The sequence below is a fragment of the Eptatretus burgeri genome, chromosome 13, assembly GCF_056783735.1.
Source record: "Eptatretus burgeri isolate ZD-2024b chromosome 13, Ebu_testis_v1, whole genome shotgun sequence".
NCBI classification, from domain to species: domain Eukaryota; kingdom Metazoa; phylum Chordata; class Myxini; order Myxiniformes; family Myxinidae; genus Eptatretus; species Eptatretus burgeri.
Window position 1 is genome coordinate 83,680,345 of NC_140973.1, and position 18,945 is coordinate 83,699,289.

Here is an 18,945-nt window from a genome sequence, read left to right on the forward strand (position 1 = left end):
TATATTTTACCACAGTCGCCGACTGGGAATCCTCCGTCATGCAAAGTCCTTCCTTGGCACACCTGAGCTCCTGACCACATACAAAGCTTTCGTCCGCAGCCTGACGGAGTTCTGCCCTCTCCTCTGGGCTGCCCTCCCACTTCTCTCCTATTTCTGCTTCATGCTGTGAAAACCAAGGCATTTAGGATCATTGGTATCTCGTATGATGAGGCTGTCTTTGGGTCTCACTCTCTCACCATATTCGGGTTCGTGGTCTTTCTGTCTTCTACTGTCTCCTCTCCGGTCTTGTCCCCCCTGCTCTGTCTGTGATTTGTCCCCACCATATTTACACAGGGCGCTCAAGGTCCGCGAACAACCCCCTTCGACCTACCAAAAACTTGGCAAAACTACCAAAATCACGAATCACTGCTCACCTTCACTCTTTCATTCATCTTTTTCCCTACCTTTGGAATAAACTCTCTCACACTGTTCAATCCCATTCTTCCCTCCAGGCCTTCAAAACAGCTGTTCACCACCACCTATTATCATCCCCCATCCAAATCCTCAATCTTTTCTACCCCCGTTAATCCACCCCAAACCCACCTCCTTCAAATTCCCTGCTTTCCTTCCTGAATGTCCCTGTCGTGTCCATCCTGTATACCCCATGTTCCCTGCCCCATCCCTCTCCCTTCCACAGATCTCCTAATGTCTCTGTTCCCCACTGTTTTGTCCTTCCCACTCCCGCCTCTCTTGTCTCATGCCCCCCTTGCTGTGCATTATGTGTTCGCTCTCCTCCAAGCCTCGACAAGGTATACAAAAAAAAAACCTCCTTCGTTGTTGACCTTGAGCCGATGATCTTTTGTTCTATGTTAACCTCAAGAATTATTGGCTGGTTGAATTCAGTGACCTGAAATAGAAATCCTCTTCAAATTTCAAGTCAATCGGATGAAAATTGAGGATTTTAGAAATACAGTCTTCGTTGTTGACCTTGGGCCTATGTTGACCTTTTGGTCTCTGTTGAACTAAAAAAATATTAGCTGCTTGAATTCAGTGACATGAAATAAAAATCCTCTTCAAATTCAAGTCATTTGGATGAAAATTGAGGATTTTAGAAATCTCACCTAAATTGGTGACCTTTGGCCTATGTTGACCTTTTGACCTCAAAAACAAAAATCTTCTTCCTTATGCCAAACTCTACCATGTGGTGAAGTTTAGTGAAGATCGGTTGAAAATTGTGATCTGTAGGCAACAAACAGAGACAGACAGGCAGACAGAATATCAAAATCGACTAACTCGTAGGGTCATATCCAGGACTCCCGTGACCATGGAGAGCATAAGTTCGTTTGAGGATGGATTTTGGTACTTTGGGGTATTTAGAAAAAAATGAGCTCCTCTGCACCTTCCAAAAGTGTGGGCGAACTCCACCAGAGGGCAAAATCCAAAATGGCCACTGGTGGCCATCTTGGAAATTACACAATTACATAACTCTTGAGTAAAATAACTGACAGACATGAAATAAGTGTCGTTTTTTCCTTATTCAATGACTAGTGGTCAATTCCAGTGGTTATTCTTTCATTTCGTGGTCAACTTCAATGTGAAATCCAAGATGGCCACCAACAGCCATATTGAATGTATGAATATTTCACATCTTCCAGACCAGTTAAGGTAGGAAGACGATTAAGGTATTGTTTTCAAGTAATTATATGGTGGGAAATTCATTCCAGGTGTAACTTGTTGACTTGGAGGTCATCTTCACTATGAAATCCAAAAATGGCTGCCAGTGGCCATCTTGGAAATATTTTTAAAATACAGAAATCTTGAGTAAATTAACATAGAGGCATGAATTATGAAGTGTCTTTGACTACAATTAATTCCAGGTGTTACTTGCTCATTTTGAGGTCATCGTCAGACCTGAAAATATAATCTAGGTTGTTTCTAACTCTTTTTTCTGGTTATTTTTGCAGCTCATTCATCATTCAGCTCACGCCTTTCATCATTAATATTGTTGTTGGTGATGTACTTGAGCCAGCAGCGATGATGGTATCGTATCTCAACTGCAAATGGGTCAGGTGTGGCATCAATCAGTTTGAGAATGCGATCTCTCATGTCCATGTCATCTAGTAACACTGTATGCTGTTTAAACACATTCCAAGCCTTTTCTTGATTTAGAAGATACAAAGTATTTAATTTCCGTCCAGGATGCTTTTTGTCTTCTGGACGCATGCACCAGACACATAAGTTTTTATCATGTAGATTCCCTATACTCGAACGTAGACATTTTGGTGAAGGAGCTGGAAGGGGATCAGCAGCAGCAGATTTCGGGGTCTCGGACGCAGACGTAGATTCACTGCACACACAGGAAAAAAACAACAAGGTATTGAGTTCATGTGTGGTGGTAACAACAAGATCAATTGAGGAAATCCAAACGCAATAAAACAGCAGGGTTAATTAAAGAGGCAAATGCAGACACAACAAATGAAGTTCAATTGTCAAAATTTTGCTCCTCCAATTATGCATAAAAATGCACAAGTGTAAAGAAAACATGAAACCAATAAACTCAACGAAATAAAATAGTAAGCTGGAGCTAGTGTGAACAAATAAGCAAGAACTGTTCTCCAAGCACAAATAGCAAAACAAGGCCAACGCAGTATTTAAAGACTGCCTGTAGAACTGCAACTGTCAGGGTTACCTGCTTTGTTCACTATATGCAGATTTTTGCTTTTCAGCTTGCTGGAGCTTTCTCTTGCTTGAAATAGACAGGTAACATTCCTTCTGCATGTAAAGACCTTTGTGTCCCTTTTCCCAGTTGACACTCTCATACACCATGCCAAACCTATCTAGCCCCCTCCAATTAGCTGCTTTTTCATGCAAGCTTTGCCACTTTTCACTGGAAATCCCATCAAGTGAGTCTTCCTGATCAATATGATCACCACATTGCAAAACACATTGAGGAGGGGGGTTGCTACTTCTGCTACTGGTTGATTCTTAAGACATGTTAGTCTGAACTCAGTTAATTCTGTCACTCAACAGTTGGGATGTGATGTGATGACTGATCAGTTGTAGTGGCAGTCAGTGGTCTTTTGCTAGCAGAAGTCCAAATGATCCTGTGGCAAAATAAACAGCATAATTACTATAATAGTAAAAAGCTACAAAATTTCCGAAGGTGGGACATATTCAAATATCCAATATGGCCGTTGGCAGCCATCTTGAATTTCATGTTAAAGATTACTGCAAAATGAGAAAATAACCACTGAAATGGAATCCTAGTCATTAAATTAGTAAAAAAACGACTTATTTCATGTCTGTAAGTTATTTTACTCAAGAGTTATGCAATTGTGTAATTTCCAAGATGGCCACCAGCGGCCATTTTGGATTTTGCCCTCTGGTGGAGTAAGCCCACACTTTTGGGAGGGGCAGAGGAGCTCATTTTTTTCTAAATACCCCAAAGTACCAAAATCCATCCTCAAACGAACTTATGCTCTCCATGGTCACGGGAGTCCTGGATATGACCCTACTAAACCAATATACTTTTGTTGAAAAGAAATGTTTGTTTTGTGATTGGTGTAAATCATGACAACAAAGCAAATCTGTGACGTCAATCTCTGTAACGATTTGTGGAGTAACGAGCCAAACCACGCTAGTAAAACAATAAATCTGTTTGGGGAAGTTGTCACAAGAGGATCGAGTAAAACGAAACAATGACTTGGACAACATTTGTTCACTCAAGTATCCCAAGAGCATTGGTTCCATGGAGACCATCATGTTGTTAAGCGGTGCAGGGTGCTCCGTTCTGTTGGAATGCTTGTTTCAGTGCTTTGAATCAAGGAAGCCGCTTGACAAGTTCTTCGTGTTCAGGTTATATCAACGCCAATTCAATCGATAACGACTATGTTTTCAGAAAAAAATGGTGAACTGCGTACATAATAAATAGACTGAATGCAACGGGTTACGAGGTGTGTAACTTGTCAATCCCGTGTTGCTTGAAGCTGGACGTATTGGTATCCGGTCATCCTTGTCAGCAGTTACATTGTGGCAGTTGTAGTTATGTCTCTAATTAATTTGGTTCTCTGCCACACCACGTGACTTAAAAAAAATAATTTTTGTATACACCGTGGAGGCTTGTATGAGAGCTAATACACAGAATGTACAACAAGAGGGGCAGGAGAGGGAAGGACAAAACAGTGGGGAACGGAGACATTAGGAGAGCTGTGGAAGGGAGAGGGATGGGGCAAGGTACACTGGGTAAACAAGATGGACACGACAGGGACTTTCAGGAAGGAAAGCAGGGGATTTGACAGAGGTGGGTTTGGGGTGGATTAACGGGGGTAGAAAAGATCGACAATTTGGATGGGGGATGATAAGAGGTGGTGGTGGTGAACAGATGTTTTGAAGACCTTGAGGGAAGAGTGGGATTAAAGAGTGTGAACGTTTGTTCCATCGGTGGGAAAAAGAGGAATGAAAGAGTGAAGGTGAGCAGTAATTCATGATTTTGGTAGTTTTAGCAGAAGGGGGTTGTTGGTGGATCTTGAGTGCCCTGTGGAAATATGGTGGGGACAAATCGCAGACACAGCAGTGTCAGCAGGGGGGGGGGGTGAGGGGCGATACCAGAGACGAGATGGTAGAAGACAGAAAGATCACCGACCTGCCTGTGGTGAGAGACCCAAAGACTCAGCCTCATCACAGCAGATACCAATGATCCGAAATGCCTTGGTTTTCACAGCGTGAAGCGGAAATAGGAGAGAAGCGGGAGCGGCAGCCCAGAGGGTAGAGCAGTACTCCATCAGGCTGTGGACAACGGCTTTGTCTGTGGTCAGGAGCTCAGGTGTGACAAGGAAGGACTTTGCACGACGGAGGATGCCCAGTCAGCAACTGGCTTTGGAGGCCAGGTTGGAAATGTGGCTTTCCCAGGAAAGATCATGGCAGATAGTGAGACCCAGAAGATTGAAAGAAAGGACTTCTTGCAGAAGATTGTTGAGAAAGTGGATGGGGGGGGGGGGTGGGGGTTCCAAATGGTCCTTTCGGAGAGACAGTGAGAGTGTGAGATTTGTCCGGATTGAAAGACATGTTCCACGTGTTGGACCAGTTTGTGATTTTACCCATATCTGCAGTGAGCGAAAAAGCTGCCACTTGCCGGTCTGAGGGATGACAGATGGTACGGCATAGGGTGCAGTCACCAGCAAAGATATATAGAGGATTTTCCAGAGAGTCGGAGAGATCATTGATGAAAACCATAAAAAGAACAGTGCCCAGAACGCTGCATTGAGGAACTCAAGCCTGGACAGGAAGAGGGGATGAAAGAACTCCATTTAGGGACACATGTTGATTGCGACAGGAGAGGAAGTCTGCGAGCCATGAGTGGAGATGGCCTTGGATACCACAGGAAGAAAGTTTGGCGAGCAGTGCAGGATGCCAGACCATGTCAAAAGCCCACGTTATGTCAAGGGAGATGGCTCTGATTTCATGTTTGGCATTGAGGACCTCCATCCATTGTTGGGAGAGCAGAAGCAGCATATTCAGGGTGGAGAGTGACCTGGTCTGAAACCAAATTGATGAACGGAAAACAGGCCATTGGAGAAGAGGAAGGATTTAATGTCTGAAGCGATGATGGATTCCATAACCTTGCTGATGATTGCGAGAAGGCTGGTTCGTCTGCACTTTTTATGCAGGGCAGTAATGTTTGCTGATTTCCAAGCAGATGGCAGATGACCTTGAGCAAATGAGAGGGTGAATAGAACAGAGAGAGGGTGAGTAAGAGCAGAGCAGCAGGTTTTTAGGACACATGGGCTGATGCCATCTGGACCGGTTGCAGAATCTGAGTCGAGGTTTGACAGCAAGCTCTTCACCTTCTCAGGAGAAAAGCACACAGATTCCAGGAACAGTTAGGTGCGACTGGGTAAGTTCGGTATAGAAAGCGATGGGTTTTGGACACAATATTTTGATGCAAACACCGAGTTCAGGCATTCAGCCTTTTCACGTGCGGTATCAGCAGTGTGGCCATTTTGGGTAAGGGAGGGGATGGAGGGGGAACGCACACCATAAACAGATTTGATTAGACGCCACCAGGATTTGGAGGAGGGAGAGAGCTTTGAGAGTTCAGACCTGAGCTGAGAAAGATGTTGTTTTCTGGCTCTCCTGAGGGGAGATACACACTTGTTCTGAGCTTTATGGAAGGAACTGAGATTACCCTTAGTTGGGTTTGCTTTCCATGAGGCAAAAGTAAGTTTTTTTCAGGACAACTGCCTCACCACAAGCTTCAGTGAACCATGGGTGGGAGGAAGGTTAGGACAACTGAGGACAAGAGGGGATAAATCTATGCATGAGGGACAGCAAGTTTCTTTGAAAGAATTCCCAGGATGAGATGATGTTGGAGAAAGTCGAGATGGGAGACCAGTCTAGAAGTTTGATGGCTGCGAGGAGACCCTGCCAGTCGGCTTGAGAGAAATGCCAGTTTTGATGGTGCTGAAGTGGTTCTCTGATAACAGCCAGAGAGATGTCCACTTTGACAAGCACGTGGTCAGAAGAACCGATTGGAGCGGATGAAGAACAGCAGATATTTTCAGGGAAATTTGTCAAAATCAGATCCAGAAGAGATTGAGTTCCATTGGTTCAGATCCGGGTCGGGAAGTTGACCGATTGAGTCAGTCCCAATGAGTCGCAGAAAGCTTTTGCTGAAGTGCCATGACAGGTGAGAGAGGTATCCACTCCTAGCCAACTGGCGTGATGACAATTGAAGTCACCACATATGAGGAAGAGAGAATTTGGATGAGAAGATAGAAGTTGGTCCATGTTTTCGGATAGTGAGGTGTAGATGGAGTCATCACTGTTTGTTGGACAGTACATTACACATATAAACATGAGGTGGGAGTGGAGGGAAGCCGTAGCCAGAGGTATTCCTGGGGGTGTGGGGGAGTGAGGGCAGTGCATGGAGATTGAGGAATTGTCTTTGATGAAGAGAGCAACTCTTCCACCAGGACGAGGCTCAGGTCTGTCATACCGGAGGAGGGAGTAACCAGGGAGAGATACTTGGGAGTCAGACACGTCTTGAGGGAGGAAAGTTTCTGTTTGGCAGATTATGTCTGGTTTGTCAGTGGTAACCTGTATGGAAAGATCTGTAAGGTTTGAGCGAAGGCCCTGGATATTTGAGGTCCACACTGTTAATGAAGAGGGAGGGGAGGAGGTTTTGGTTGCAGGGGGTGGGAGGGGAGGGTGAGGGTAGGACAAGGGAGGAGGGGTGGGGGAGGTAAGGAGAGTTGTTGAAAGAGTGTGGGGGATTGCAGAATAGCTCGGGGAGGGGGCCAGATGATGATGAGAAAAGACTCTGTGGTGCTGGGGGAGAGGGCGGGGGACAAGAGAGTGGGCAGAAGGCAGTTGAGGATTTGAGGAGGTGGAGTGATGAGATGGAGGTGAGAGGCCAGAGGAAGGAGGCAGCTTTGTGTATGAGAGGGGGGATTTTGAGAAGGGTGAGGGAGGGGTGAATGGTCGGAGAAGGGCGAGGCGGGTGAATGGTGGGAGAAAGATGAGGGGGGGAGTTTTTGAGAAAGGTGAGAGGGAGGCTTGGATGGAGAAGAGTGTGATGATTGCTTTGAGATTGAGGAGTGAGAGAGGCGAGTTGGCACTGAAGTTGGAAAAAAAGAATGGTTGATGGAAAGTGAACATTCATTGCAAACTGGGGTTTTCAATTTTTTTTTAGGTCAGAGATGCGATTGAAGACATTTATTGATGGATGCAATAAAGGCGAATTAAGAGAATGGAGAGAAGAAACGCTGCAACAGTTGGATTTTTTAGGCAACAAGGAAACAACAAGGAAATCCAACACAGGTGGAGGCCATTCAGCCCATCATGTCTGCACAAACAAGATACAAGAAACCCAAGATACAAGAAAGATACACCAACCCAAGATACAAGAAAGAAAATGCAAAAAAAAAAAAAATCTTTTTAATTCATGAAAGAAGATTTTTTTTTGCATTTTTATTTGTTTTTGTATATTTTTGTTGCTGTATTTTTTTCCTTTTTTCTTTTCTTCCCTTCAGAGAGGGGGCATGGGGTTGGCTAAAAAACACACATCAACCACACAACCCCCCTTAACAAGAGCCCCACCAACAGCACTCCATACACAATCACCCATGAATACTCAAACTACTTAAAAGTCTTATCAACATCCCCAATACCCCTCTATCTCCATAACTTCCAGGTACCGATCTAATTCTAATTTAAACTTATCTACTGTTTGTGCTGCCACTACCTTTCCAGGGAGACCATTCCATGCATTAACTACTCTCTGAGTGAAAGCCCCTACCTTACCACCATCTTATCTCTCCTCTTCTTTACTCTCAGGCTATGGCCCCTGGTCCTATCACTGTCTTCTCTGTTGAATAATTCATCTTCACTTATTTTATCTCTACCTTTCATTATCTTAAACATCTCCATCATAACTCCTCGTAACCGCCTCCTCTCTAGTGAATAAAGCCCTGTCTCCTTCAACCCCTCCTCATTGCTGAGTCCAGCTCGGCCCGGAATCAATCTAGTAACCCTACGCTGAACCTTCTCTATGGTATTTATGTTCTTCTGGAATTGTGGTGAGCAAAACTGCACACAATATTCTAGATATGGCCCTCACTAAATTCCTGTACAATGTTAACACCACCTTCTGATTTATAATTGATTCCCTCCTTATACAGCCAAAAACCATACTTGCTTTACCTGTAGCTGCCTGGCACTGTGCTGCCTGCTTACCTCCCGTATCTATTAGCACCCCCAGATCCTTCTCCTGTGTGACCACGCTCCATAATTACCCCTTACATCCTGTAATCTCTATTTTCATTGTTCTATCCCATCTCCAACACCTTACCCTTGCTCAGGTTAAATTACATCTGCCAGTCTTTTACCCAAGCCAGACATGCTATCCACCTTACCTCCAAGCTTTGTTTCATCCGCAAATTTGGAAAGCGTACTCTTTACTCCATTATCCAAATCGTTGATGTAAATATTGAATAATAATGGTCCGAATACTGATGCCTGAGGTACCCCACAACTTACATCCTTCCACTCACAGCCACTCTTTGCTTCCTATCACTCAGCCAGTTTGCAATCCAATTAGCTACCTGACCAGCCACTCCACAAGCCCTCACCTTGGCTAACAACCTCTGATGTGGTACCTTATCAAATGCCTTCTCAAAGTCTCGATATACTCTGTCCACTGCCTTTCCCTCATTCACCCAATCAGACACTGCTTCATAGAACTCAAAAAGATTTGTTGAACAGGAACTACCTTTGGTAAACCCATGCTGACTACCTTTAATTGGTTTGTATTCGTTTAAATGGTTCCTCATCCGGTCTTTAATTCTGTCTCCAACACCTTCCCCACAACTGAAGGCAAACTAACAGGTCTATAGTTTCCCAATTCTTCACTGGATCCTTTATTAAATAATGGTGTTACATTTGCAACTCTCCAATCCTCGTCCTCCAGTACCTGTCCTGACTCCAGTGAACTATTGAAAATAAGGGGGGGTTAGGGTTAGTTCCATGTTTGTTGATGTTAAAGAATTTGGATGAAAAGTAGAGTAAAGATTAAAGTACAAAATGCATGTTTCACTCTCATTACGAGTACTGCACTGTGTACATAACAGGGGTATTACTCTTAACCTCTCATTGGTTGTGATATCAGTTTGAATCTGACTACGGTGGCCATTTATGCTTAAGTAATGAGGAAACTCTTAATCTCTTAGTCCACCTGTAGGGCAGATTCGTGAATGGCTTGAAAAGCAGTTAATACCGACCGTCTTGCCTGGAAAGGGTTTAGCAAGCTGCTTGTTAACGGAACACCCTCAGGGTTTCAGACGGAGTAATTGTGTACAAACCTCCCCCAATACAATGAAAATCGTTTCCCCAGGAAAGGCAGCACGAGTGGCCATGACGTACTCAGTCAGAACCCCCTGGTTGGTGTTCACTAGCGATGGACGTCCTCACAAGAAAGTTATTTTCCTTTAAAAACATTTAAAATTTGAATCACACCTGATGTGTTCACTCACATCTTCACATTGACATCGAGTCAGATTGAATTCCCTCTCGAATCAAAACCAGAGAATGTTAACCTGGAATACATGATCACCTATTCACTCTTCCATCAATCCTTAAAGGTATTTCACAAACTACAAAGGTAGCAGCTACCACGGTGTTGTCTCTACCTTCCCCGAGTACGTTGGTATTGCTTACAGTCTCCTCTTACCTGCTGCGGTGGTCGGAATGCCACAACACCGACTAAAATGAACAGTCTAGTGAGGAACCATCCATCTTCTCTCGTGCTCAGTACCAACGGAATGATGGCTGAATGAAGTACGTCTCTATCTTTATTGTTCTTTGGAATTCTCATTGTGACACTAACAATTACCGTGACGTCACGGACTCCCGGACTGTGGCCACACCCCCTATTTTGCCTCATGTCTCAATCCGTTCGTGTATTATTTAATATTTTTGGTTGCTCAGATTAATCTTTTCCGGTGAAAACCACGTGACCAAGGTTGACGAACAACACGAGTCTTTTGTCTTCCAAATCTTTTCCACCTGGTGTACAGGGTGTTTGAAAACGATCAGTTTGATAAGTTGGGACACTGCGTCACGTTATCTGACATTGCACAACACACATGGGTTCCTTTATTTATGTTATTGATGATAAACTTCGTTATAAAGGAGCTTACAGAGAGAGTAATGGTGCACGTACTTGTTCATTTATGTCTCTTTGGGACAAGATTGAACCTTCATTTTGTGTGCGCATGTGCGTACGTAATAAATAGATCCCCACCGTCACGTTTTACCATGATCTCTGCCAGCGAAGGTGGATGGAGGAGATGTTTTCGCACCTGTTTGTGTGTTATTTCTGAACTCGAGGATTCCAAGTATATTAGTCGGTCTGGTCTGTTATTCCTTCCACCACCGAAGATGAAGGAGGGTATGTTTTTCACCCCTTTCTGTCTGTTTGTTATTTGCAAAATCGAAGATTTTTCAAGTATATTGGTCAGTCCATTTTGTTATTCTGTCTCTGTCTGTCTGTCTGTCTGTCTGTTTGTCGTTTGGCGCCTACAGATCACAATTTTAAACCAATCTTCACAAAACTTCACCACATGGTAGAGTTTGTCATAAGGAAGAAGCCTGTTGTTTGAGGTCAAAAGGTCAAAATAGGCCCAAGGTCAACAACTAAGGTGGTATTTCTAAAATACTCAATTTTCATTCGATTGACTTTAAATTTGAACAGGGTTTATATTTGCAGGTCACTGAATTCAACCAGCCAATTATTTTTGAGGTCAACATCGACAAAAAGGTCAACAAAGGCCCAAGGTCAGAAACTAAGGTGGAATTTCTAAAATTGGCATTTTTCATCCGATTGACTTGAAATTTGAAGAGGAGTTCCATATTTGGTCATTTAATTCAACCACCAATTATTTTTTAGGTCAAATTTGTTTTATGGATTTTGCAAGTTTCGTGCTCTGCATGACGTCTTCTTGTTTGTTTGTTTGTTTGTTTGTTTGTTTGTCATGCTACTACTCCTGCAGTTCTGGGCAGATTTCATACAGACTTGCTCCATAGGATCAGCATGACCCTAAATCTTGTTTAGGGGTGTTTTTGTTTGTGCCGGTTGTCTTGGGGGGTGAGGGGGGAGTGGGAGGGATGAAAATTCTCAATGTAAATGTGTGTCGTACCGCCTCCACATTTTCCTTGGTATTACACGTCTCCACCATCTACGTACGGCACAGTATTCCTGTCCCCACGTTTTCCAGTGCAGTGATGTGTTTTGAATTATAGGCAGGAGGCATGTATTTGCTTCATGCACATAACCCAGGTTAATTTTTTAAAATTTATTTTTTGGTAGTGATTGAGACGGCTATCAATTGCCTTTATTAAGGTATTTGTCAGAAGAACGTGTTTCATGCTTCAACCAAGATCGCCCGTTGGGCAGGTCCTCTGCTAGTGTATACATGTATGTATATATATATATATATATATATATATATATATATATATATATATATATATATATATATATATATATATATATATACATACAAATAAAGACCCACCCACATCTCTCACCTTGTATAACATTGGGATTGTCATGTGTGTACTATGTGTGAACGTCTTTATAGTTGTTGAGGAACTCTGGGAAGGGTTTGAAACAGCGCTTAGCACTTATCTTGCGGAAGTGTTCTTGGGTTGCTTTATGCAGCTACTTTGGCTAGAGACAACATGGGAGGGGTCAATCATATCTGTATATATATATATATATATATATATATATATATATATATATATATATATATATATATATATATATATATATATATATATATATATATATATATCTTTACTATAATTCACGGATGTTTGTTTGTTGCGCTACTTCTCCTCTAGTTCTGGGCCGATTACATACAGACTTGCTCCATTGGATCAGCATGACCCCATTTAGTGCATCATTAAAAAAAATAATCTTTGCTGGTGGTCTTGAGGGGGGTGGCTGAAGGGGGGGCGGGGGCTGTAAATTCTGGATGTAAATGTGAGTTATGTCATGCTGCTCCTGGTGGGAGAGGGTATTACAAGTCCCCACCCTTTGCTGTACAGTATTCATGTCCCCATGTTGTCCAGTGCAGTGAGAGGTATTTTGAATTGCATGTTTAAATAAAGATAATAACATAACCTCCCTGGTTGCTCCATTATAGGCAGTGGTTGCTTCTAGTATAATATAATATGTTGTCACGTGGACTGAATGAACCGAAACTGAGTATCTGTTAATATGGAATTCCTGAGATCCGCGACCTTTCGTCCCACGGGATGGTCCAAGTGGGGTTTTAAGGCACTGCGTTCAATTTGATTTCACTTTTACCATTCCTCAAGGCTGTCCAAATGAACCGAAACGTCGGTAAACTGTGTTACGACCAAGCCCTTGGGTGGAGGGCTTGGGGTACCACCTATTGTTCCAGAGGTCCTGATTGACATTCTCGGGAGACCAATACATACCCAGTGTGTGGTCGCACTGTATCAGCAGTCAGATGTGACCGACAACTTTAACATCCTTATGCTGATACCAATTCACACACCACACTATTAAACACACAGAATCATATGCAAATCCAACAATGCAATTGAAAATTCCAAACAGGGGAATAAATGCAAATGTTTTACTCAGGACAAAGAAACACAGGATAAACCACCAAGCAATGAATAAACCATGTTACAAAAAAAGGAATATAATAAAGTATATGCAGTGGTAATAATTAAGAAATTAAAGGATAGACGGCCACCAAGACAAAATGGACAACACAACCTCCATGGCCCACCAGGAATCCCGAGCTAATCCCAAGGGGGGGGGGACAAAATAACAAAAGAACATTTGCCAAGATATAAATAAAATAATGTGTAAAGGAGGAAGGTGAGGGGGAAGAAGAAGAAGAAGAAGAATTCAGGCCTGTTTGAGTTGACATTCCAACGGCCTCACCCCAGCCACAGGCCACAAGGCTGACATTTCACCACCACCCTTCCCTCTCTCTGGGTATGTTCTCAAACTTCGCCAATGAACGAACCGGAGCAATTCCTGCAATACCTTGAAGCCACACGTTGCTTTAGGTCGTCTCGGATGACACTCAGGAGGAGGAAACGCTTCTGCTCCCCCTCTGACCAATGTGTCCCAGTGAGGCTCTCCTCTGCCTCAGTGTCTTCACCACATATGGTGCCTCCAACAGGCAGTCCGCGGAGGGATCACTCCAATCCTCAATGAGGTCTTACAGGCTAGGTCTCTCGTCACTCAGGCCAGACTGCACATCCTGCATTCATTCCCGCCTTTTTCTCTCGCCCTCTTGGCAGCCTTACACCCGTCGCACCTTCATTTCCTCTCCACCATCCTTGTTCTTTTTTGTACTTTTCTCACCCCAAAAATCCACAGTTTTTTTTTTCCGCATGAGATCGCATGAGGCCTCGAAGTGGGAGTACAAGGCAGAAGGGGAAGGAAGGTCCCATAGCAGAAGGATCGAAAACTAAACAAGAAAAAAAACGGAAGAAAGAAACCCATCTTGAGAACAACAGCAACCACAGCAAAACTAATGCAATACCACCCTCCAACCCCCTCCGTTAACGCAACAGCTGAAACATGCTGTAATCTTTTAAAGGATTAATTTTTATTAAGCAAAGCACAGGGAAGAGGGTAGACAAGATGCTATAATAAACGGAAGAAACCAAGCAAGTCAAAAAGACACAAAAAGAGAATAGGATAAGCAGCACAGATACATTTTCACAACACAACAACACTGCAGGCAGGACTTCCCTTTTGTCTACGATACCCAGAGTGGAGTGGACGCAGGACTCAATGGTGTCCACTTTTGAGACCAAGAGGGAAATGAGAACCAGTCACAAGCAGGGCCAGCGATGAGTAGTCCTACATGTCCTTTTTATGTAGAGGCCTCCTGGCCCTCTAAAAAAACAAAGGGGATCCCAGATTGGGTCGATCCCACAGGAGGCTCCTCCTCCAAGTGAGTTATCTGTCCTTTCCAAACGAGCCTCTCCTGGTGCTGTCCTGGTAGACTGTTGTGCAGAAGCCTCTCTTGCACATCGTTCTCTCTTGGTTCACTCCCTGGTCTCTACTTGTCCTTTCTCGTGGTGTTTTCGCTGGACTCTCCACTCTCCACTGCAGTGCCGGATGTTCTCCTCTTCTTCCTTCTTCTTGGCACGGTCTTCCTCGCGTCATGTGTAACAAACGATTTACAGACACCGATGAACTAATACCCATTGCATACATGGAGAACCAAGGATAACACAGAGACTGTAATCTGTGTTTTATAATTAACCTAAACAATTGGCCAAATCTACTGAATCGAATCCTGAACAATCATGCTCATCGTGTAGCTCAAGGAGATCCTCAGCAGATGTAGCCAAACGGATATTCAAGCTGCAACAAGTGTGTGTGTCTACTCCCAGGAGAGCCAGAAAACTCCATCTATCCAATCTCAAGAATGAGCTTTCAACCTTGTCTCCCTCCTCTAAAAACTGGCGGTGCCTTGTCAAGTCCATCTCCGGAGCTGCTCCCCTTCCATCCTCTCCCTCACTTAAAATGTCAACAAAGCCGACTCCACTCGTTAGAAGGCCGAATGCCTCAATTCTGTGCTTGCTTCAAAATATTGTATCCTTAACCCCTCTTTCTGTACCCACCCTTCCCAGTCAAACCCCACTGGTCCTGAATTGTGTCTTTCACACCTGAAAAGGTGAAAAATTTCTGGAAACCTTCGACTCCGATTCTACAATTGGATGGGACAGCATCAGCTCACGTGTCCTAAAAACCTGCATAGCTGCTTTTGCACTTCCTCCCTCTCTACTCTTTTCACCCTGTCGTTTGCCATCGTTCATCTTCCATCTGCTTGGAAATCAGCCAACATCATAGCATTACATAAAAAAGGTGCAAAAACGGATCCCCTTATGAGTCCCGTATTTGCATTTGTTGTCTCAAAGAGAACCTCCATAGTTAAAGCAGTTATTTCATAGTTATATTGTTTAGTTCAACTGTCTAAAGTCCATGTTGATAGATCTGTGTTGCGATGGTGTAGTTAGAAATCCCAAATATCATTTTTCGTTTTTCCACACTCCTTTCCACAAACCATCTGCTGCATATTTTCCTCACTCATGAAAGCATTATCAGCACACCCATGACATGACCCCCCCCCCCCCCAGAAACTGTTTAAAACTGCTATGAGCACCTGTAACAAAAGTTTGCACCAAAACCGGAGGCTCACAAGCCGATTCTCTTCATGAGTGTCCTGAGGGTCATTTTCGGGCACGTTTCGTGAGCGCCTTCCAAAGAATGTCGCAGCCAGACCCAGCTTGAAGGCTGCTACTCCATGGATGAGGGGATGGGGGGGGGTGAAGCGATGCATTGGGGGGGGGGAATTGAGGCTGTAGATAAGGCTGCCCATAGAGCCGTTCTGGGAGAGAAGGGTATGAAAGAATGGGGATGTAAAAAGCCTGAGAGGACTAGAGATATTCAAAGTTTGAGAGTGAGAGGGTTACAGACTCCATTGGGAGTTAGATTGTTATTGATTACACAGATGGGAGGCTCCTCTCATGGTCTCCTCTTTGCGTTCTTCTCTCTGTTGTTCCTTTCACTTCACATTGTTCACTTGTGTTTCTTTCTTTCACTCTTCTTTGCTCTTTTCCAATATTTTCTTGTCACACCATCTGTCTTCGTCATTCATTCTTTCCTGCATCTTCTATTTTCATCCTTATCTCTTCACCTTCCGCCCTTTCACAGATTTGCTTTCACGTTCCCACATGTGATAGCTCCGTCGCTAGACCCTCTGCCCTAACTATGATGCCTGGGCACCATTCCAGGAAACTTATTAGATACGTAACATGAGTGACATCACTGCCTCACAGGGAAACTCCGGTGTTGCGGCTGTGCAAAGAGTAGAAGGGAAATGGAACGGGAAGAGGGGGCGCGGGGGGGGGGGGGGTTGGCAGAGGTCGGGTGCTGTTTGTCAGGACATGGCAACAAGAGTAAGGTGTGGATGGGGTCCATCCTGTTCCCATCGATTTCTTTCTTTCTCAGCTCATCTTCTTCACCAATCATTCATCACATCATTCTTTGCCAATCACCCATCTTTCTCTTCTATAATGGATGCATGATGCTGGCATATTGTACTGTAGAATGTTAAGTCATTGATGAGGTTCTGAGGGTGGGTCTGTCGCCTAGGGGATAAGGGGCAATGTATACGTGCTGTAATTGTTGTACGTATATGTGGTTCTATTGTTTTCTTTACTTGTATATACTTGTTTGATCTGCCATTGGGAATACTTGCATTTTTGTTACTGCCACTAAAGGCCATTTCTTTAAGAAACCATGTCCTGACATATTCTGTCCATTCTGATGGTGGCATAAGGCTGCTGAGGCATTTGGCCAGCTTGCATTCACTATGTAAGTTCCATCTCAGATGCGATTATGTGACATTGGTTCCTCTTCGCCGACTGACCATGGTCTGCCATATAACCGCTGGCATGGTATCCGCTCGCACTCGGGCTTTTGCGTATGCTAACACGACTCTAGGTGTGGGATCCCGTGGGAAGTTCTTGGGTGACTGGTGATCGTGGTCTTTTAAAGACAAATATAATATAATATTGTATAAAATATAATATAATACAAAATATAAGAAAAATACTAGTCATATAATAAAAAATATAATATCATATAAAATATATAAAATATAATAAATGTGGAAGATAAAATATAAAATATATTAACATATAATATAATAAGTATATAATAAATATATGATATAATCAGTATATAAGATAAAATATACCAAATATTTAATATAAAATATATTAAATATAAACTATATCAGATAAAACAAAATATATAAAATAACAAATTTGTCATATAAATATATAATAAAGAAATAATTTATTATAAAATAAAAAATATATAATATAATAAATAATATATGTAACATAAAATATAATAAATATATGAAATAAAATATATATATATAAACGGACCTCTGGTAGCTTGTACATGTTGCTGCATTTGAGTCTGCGGAGTAACTGCTGAAATCTATCTGTCCGGGTTCTTCCCGACATCTTTATTCTTTGTTCCTTTCACATTTCTTTCTAATTTGTTTTATTTTTTTCCATTTTATTTAATTTTTTTTTCACAGTTCTCTTTATTTATTCAAATTCTTGCTTTACATTGCTTTCATCTCTTTTCCTCTCTATTTATCTATCTCTTCAAGGAGAAGTGAATTCTTGCAGAATTTTTTTTTCTGTAAGGCTCACCTGGCTGCACCTAGTGGGGTTTGAGAGTAGTGGAGTAGCGGCTGAAAGCCGAATCCTATCCAAGTTCCTCCTGATGACTCCATCTTTGCTCTTCACTTCTTCGGGTTTCTTCTTGGTCTTCTGTTTCAATATAATATATAACAAATATATAATGCAATAAATATTATATATAATATATATATATATATATATACATGTTATAGGTTTTGTATTTCTATTGAAGATTAATTTGAGGATGTTGGGATGTTGGAAACGCACCAAATGGGGACACTAAGATCATCTAAGTCTCGTGTGCTTCGGGACACAAAAACAACTGTGATATGAACACAGAGCGCTCATGATAAACACGCAACGAATGCAAATCTCACCAAGCTCCTTCGCCTCTGCTTAGCGTCATTACGTCATACGTTCAGCCCACCTCATGTGAATTTCGGTGAGCGTGCTCAGTAGTCCGAGTTCCAAATGCACACCGTCACCATTCACGATGAAATCCAATCATCTGCAGCCTCGATAACGTCCACACGATGATTTGATGCTTGTCAAGGCTCCTGTCGTCGGTATACCTCATATAATAATTAGTCGTAAGCTTACTCACCATCACGACACTGAAATATTTTTTGCAATTTTGATTCGTGAATGACGTCATTTAAATCCCCGTGTACGTAATGAGGTCACGATTAAAGGGAACTTGGCAACGCGCATGCGCGGCGCGTTTCCACGGCCGTTGCCGGGAGGATGTTGGGTTGGTTGCGTCTTGCGGGTGCGGCGTCCTCACAGGACTGAGCGAAACGAATAACCAGGCAGGGTTGAGAGAAACGAAAAATATATAAAACGAACGATTGAGCGAAGGAGACAGGGTAGGAAGGAAGAGTGAGCGGCACAGCCATGGCTGAGCAGTATGCCAGTGCAGCTCCACGCAATATCCGCACGAAGTTCGCTGTGCTGGCCGGTCTGGTCCGTCTCGGGAACGTGTCAAACCGGGACATCGTGGAGACGGTGCTCAACTTGGTAAGGACGAGAATGCAGAGTGAGCAGCATGGGGGAGGGAGGTGGTGGGCTTGCGTTCTTACAACATTGCCGTCCTCGGCATATTAACGAAGCGCTATTATTTTATTCCATGCAATTATCGGTGCTGTCAGGGGTTATATCACCATAGTAACGAGAGGG

The 18,945-nt window shown here is 43.1% G+C and overlaps 2 protein-coding genes across 4 annotated transcripts in view; one reads left to right on the forward strand and one right to left on the reverse strand.

The window, feature by feature from the left end:
* Positions 1–1,025: 1,025 nt before the first annotated feature.
* LOC147014932 (uncharacterized) lies at positions 1,026–18,376 on the reverse strand. 3 transcript variants are annotated; one of them, XR_015050463.1, is made up of 2 exons: positions 18,197–18,376; positions 1,026–2,326 (listed from the first exon to the last, which is right to left on the reverse strand). XR_015050463.1 is itself a non-coding variant. In XM_085850726.1 (2 exons), exons 1-2 carry the CDS (start codon positions 2,803–2,805, stop codon positions 1,945–1,947), a joined length of 519 nt encoding a protein of 172 aa, XP_085706852.1. In that variant the 5' UTR covers positions 2,806–3,020; the 3' UTR covers positions 1,026–1,944. The 3 variants fall into 3 exon arrangements, 1 of the variants encoding a protein (XP_085706852.1); XR_015050464.1 differs by lacking the exon at positions 18,197–18,376 and adding an exon at positions 10,205–10,333; XM_085850726.1 differs by lacking the exon at positions 18,197–18,376 and adding an exon at positions 2,669–3,020.
* Positions 18,377–18,485: 109 nt separating this feature from the next.
* Positions 18,486–18,945, forward strand: part of LOC147014933 (neurobeachin-like) — a 247,027-nt gene continuing 246,567 nt past the window's right edge. The window contains exon 1 of the mRNA XM_085853430.1: positions 18,486–18,786. Within this exon, the coding sequence (XP_085709556.1) occupies positions 18,664–18,786 (123 nt within the window). The 5' untranslated portion in view covers positions 18,486–18,663. The remainder of the gene's footprint in view (positions 18,787–18,945) is intronic.

Excerpts from the sequence above, each read along its gene's own strand:
- LOC147014932 (XM_085850726.1), bottom strand. The coding sequence starts at position 2,805 with ATGGTGTATGAGAGTGTCAACTGGGAAAAGGGACACAAAGGTCTTTAC. Across the intron at positions 2,327-2,668 it reads GCATATAGTGAACAAAGCAG|TGAATCTACGTCTGCGTCCG; the intron begins GTAACCCTGACA and ends CTGTGTGTGCAG.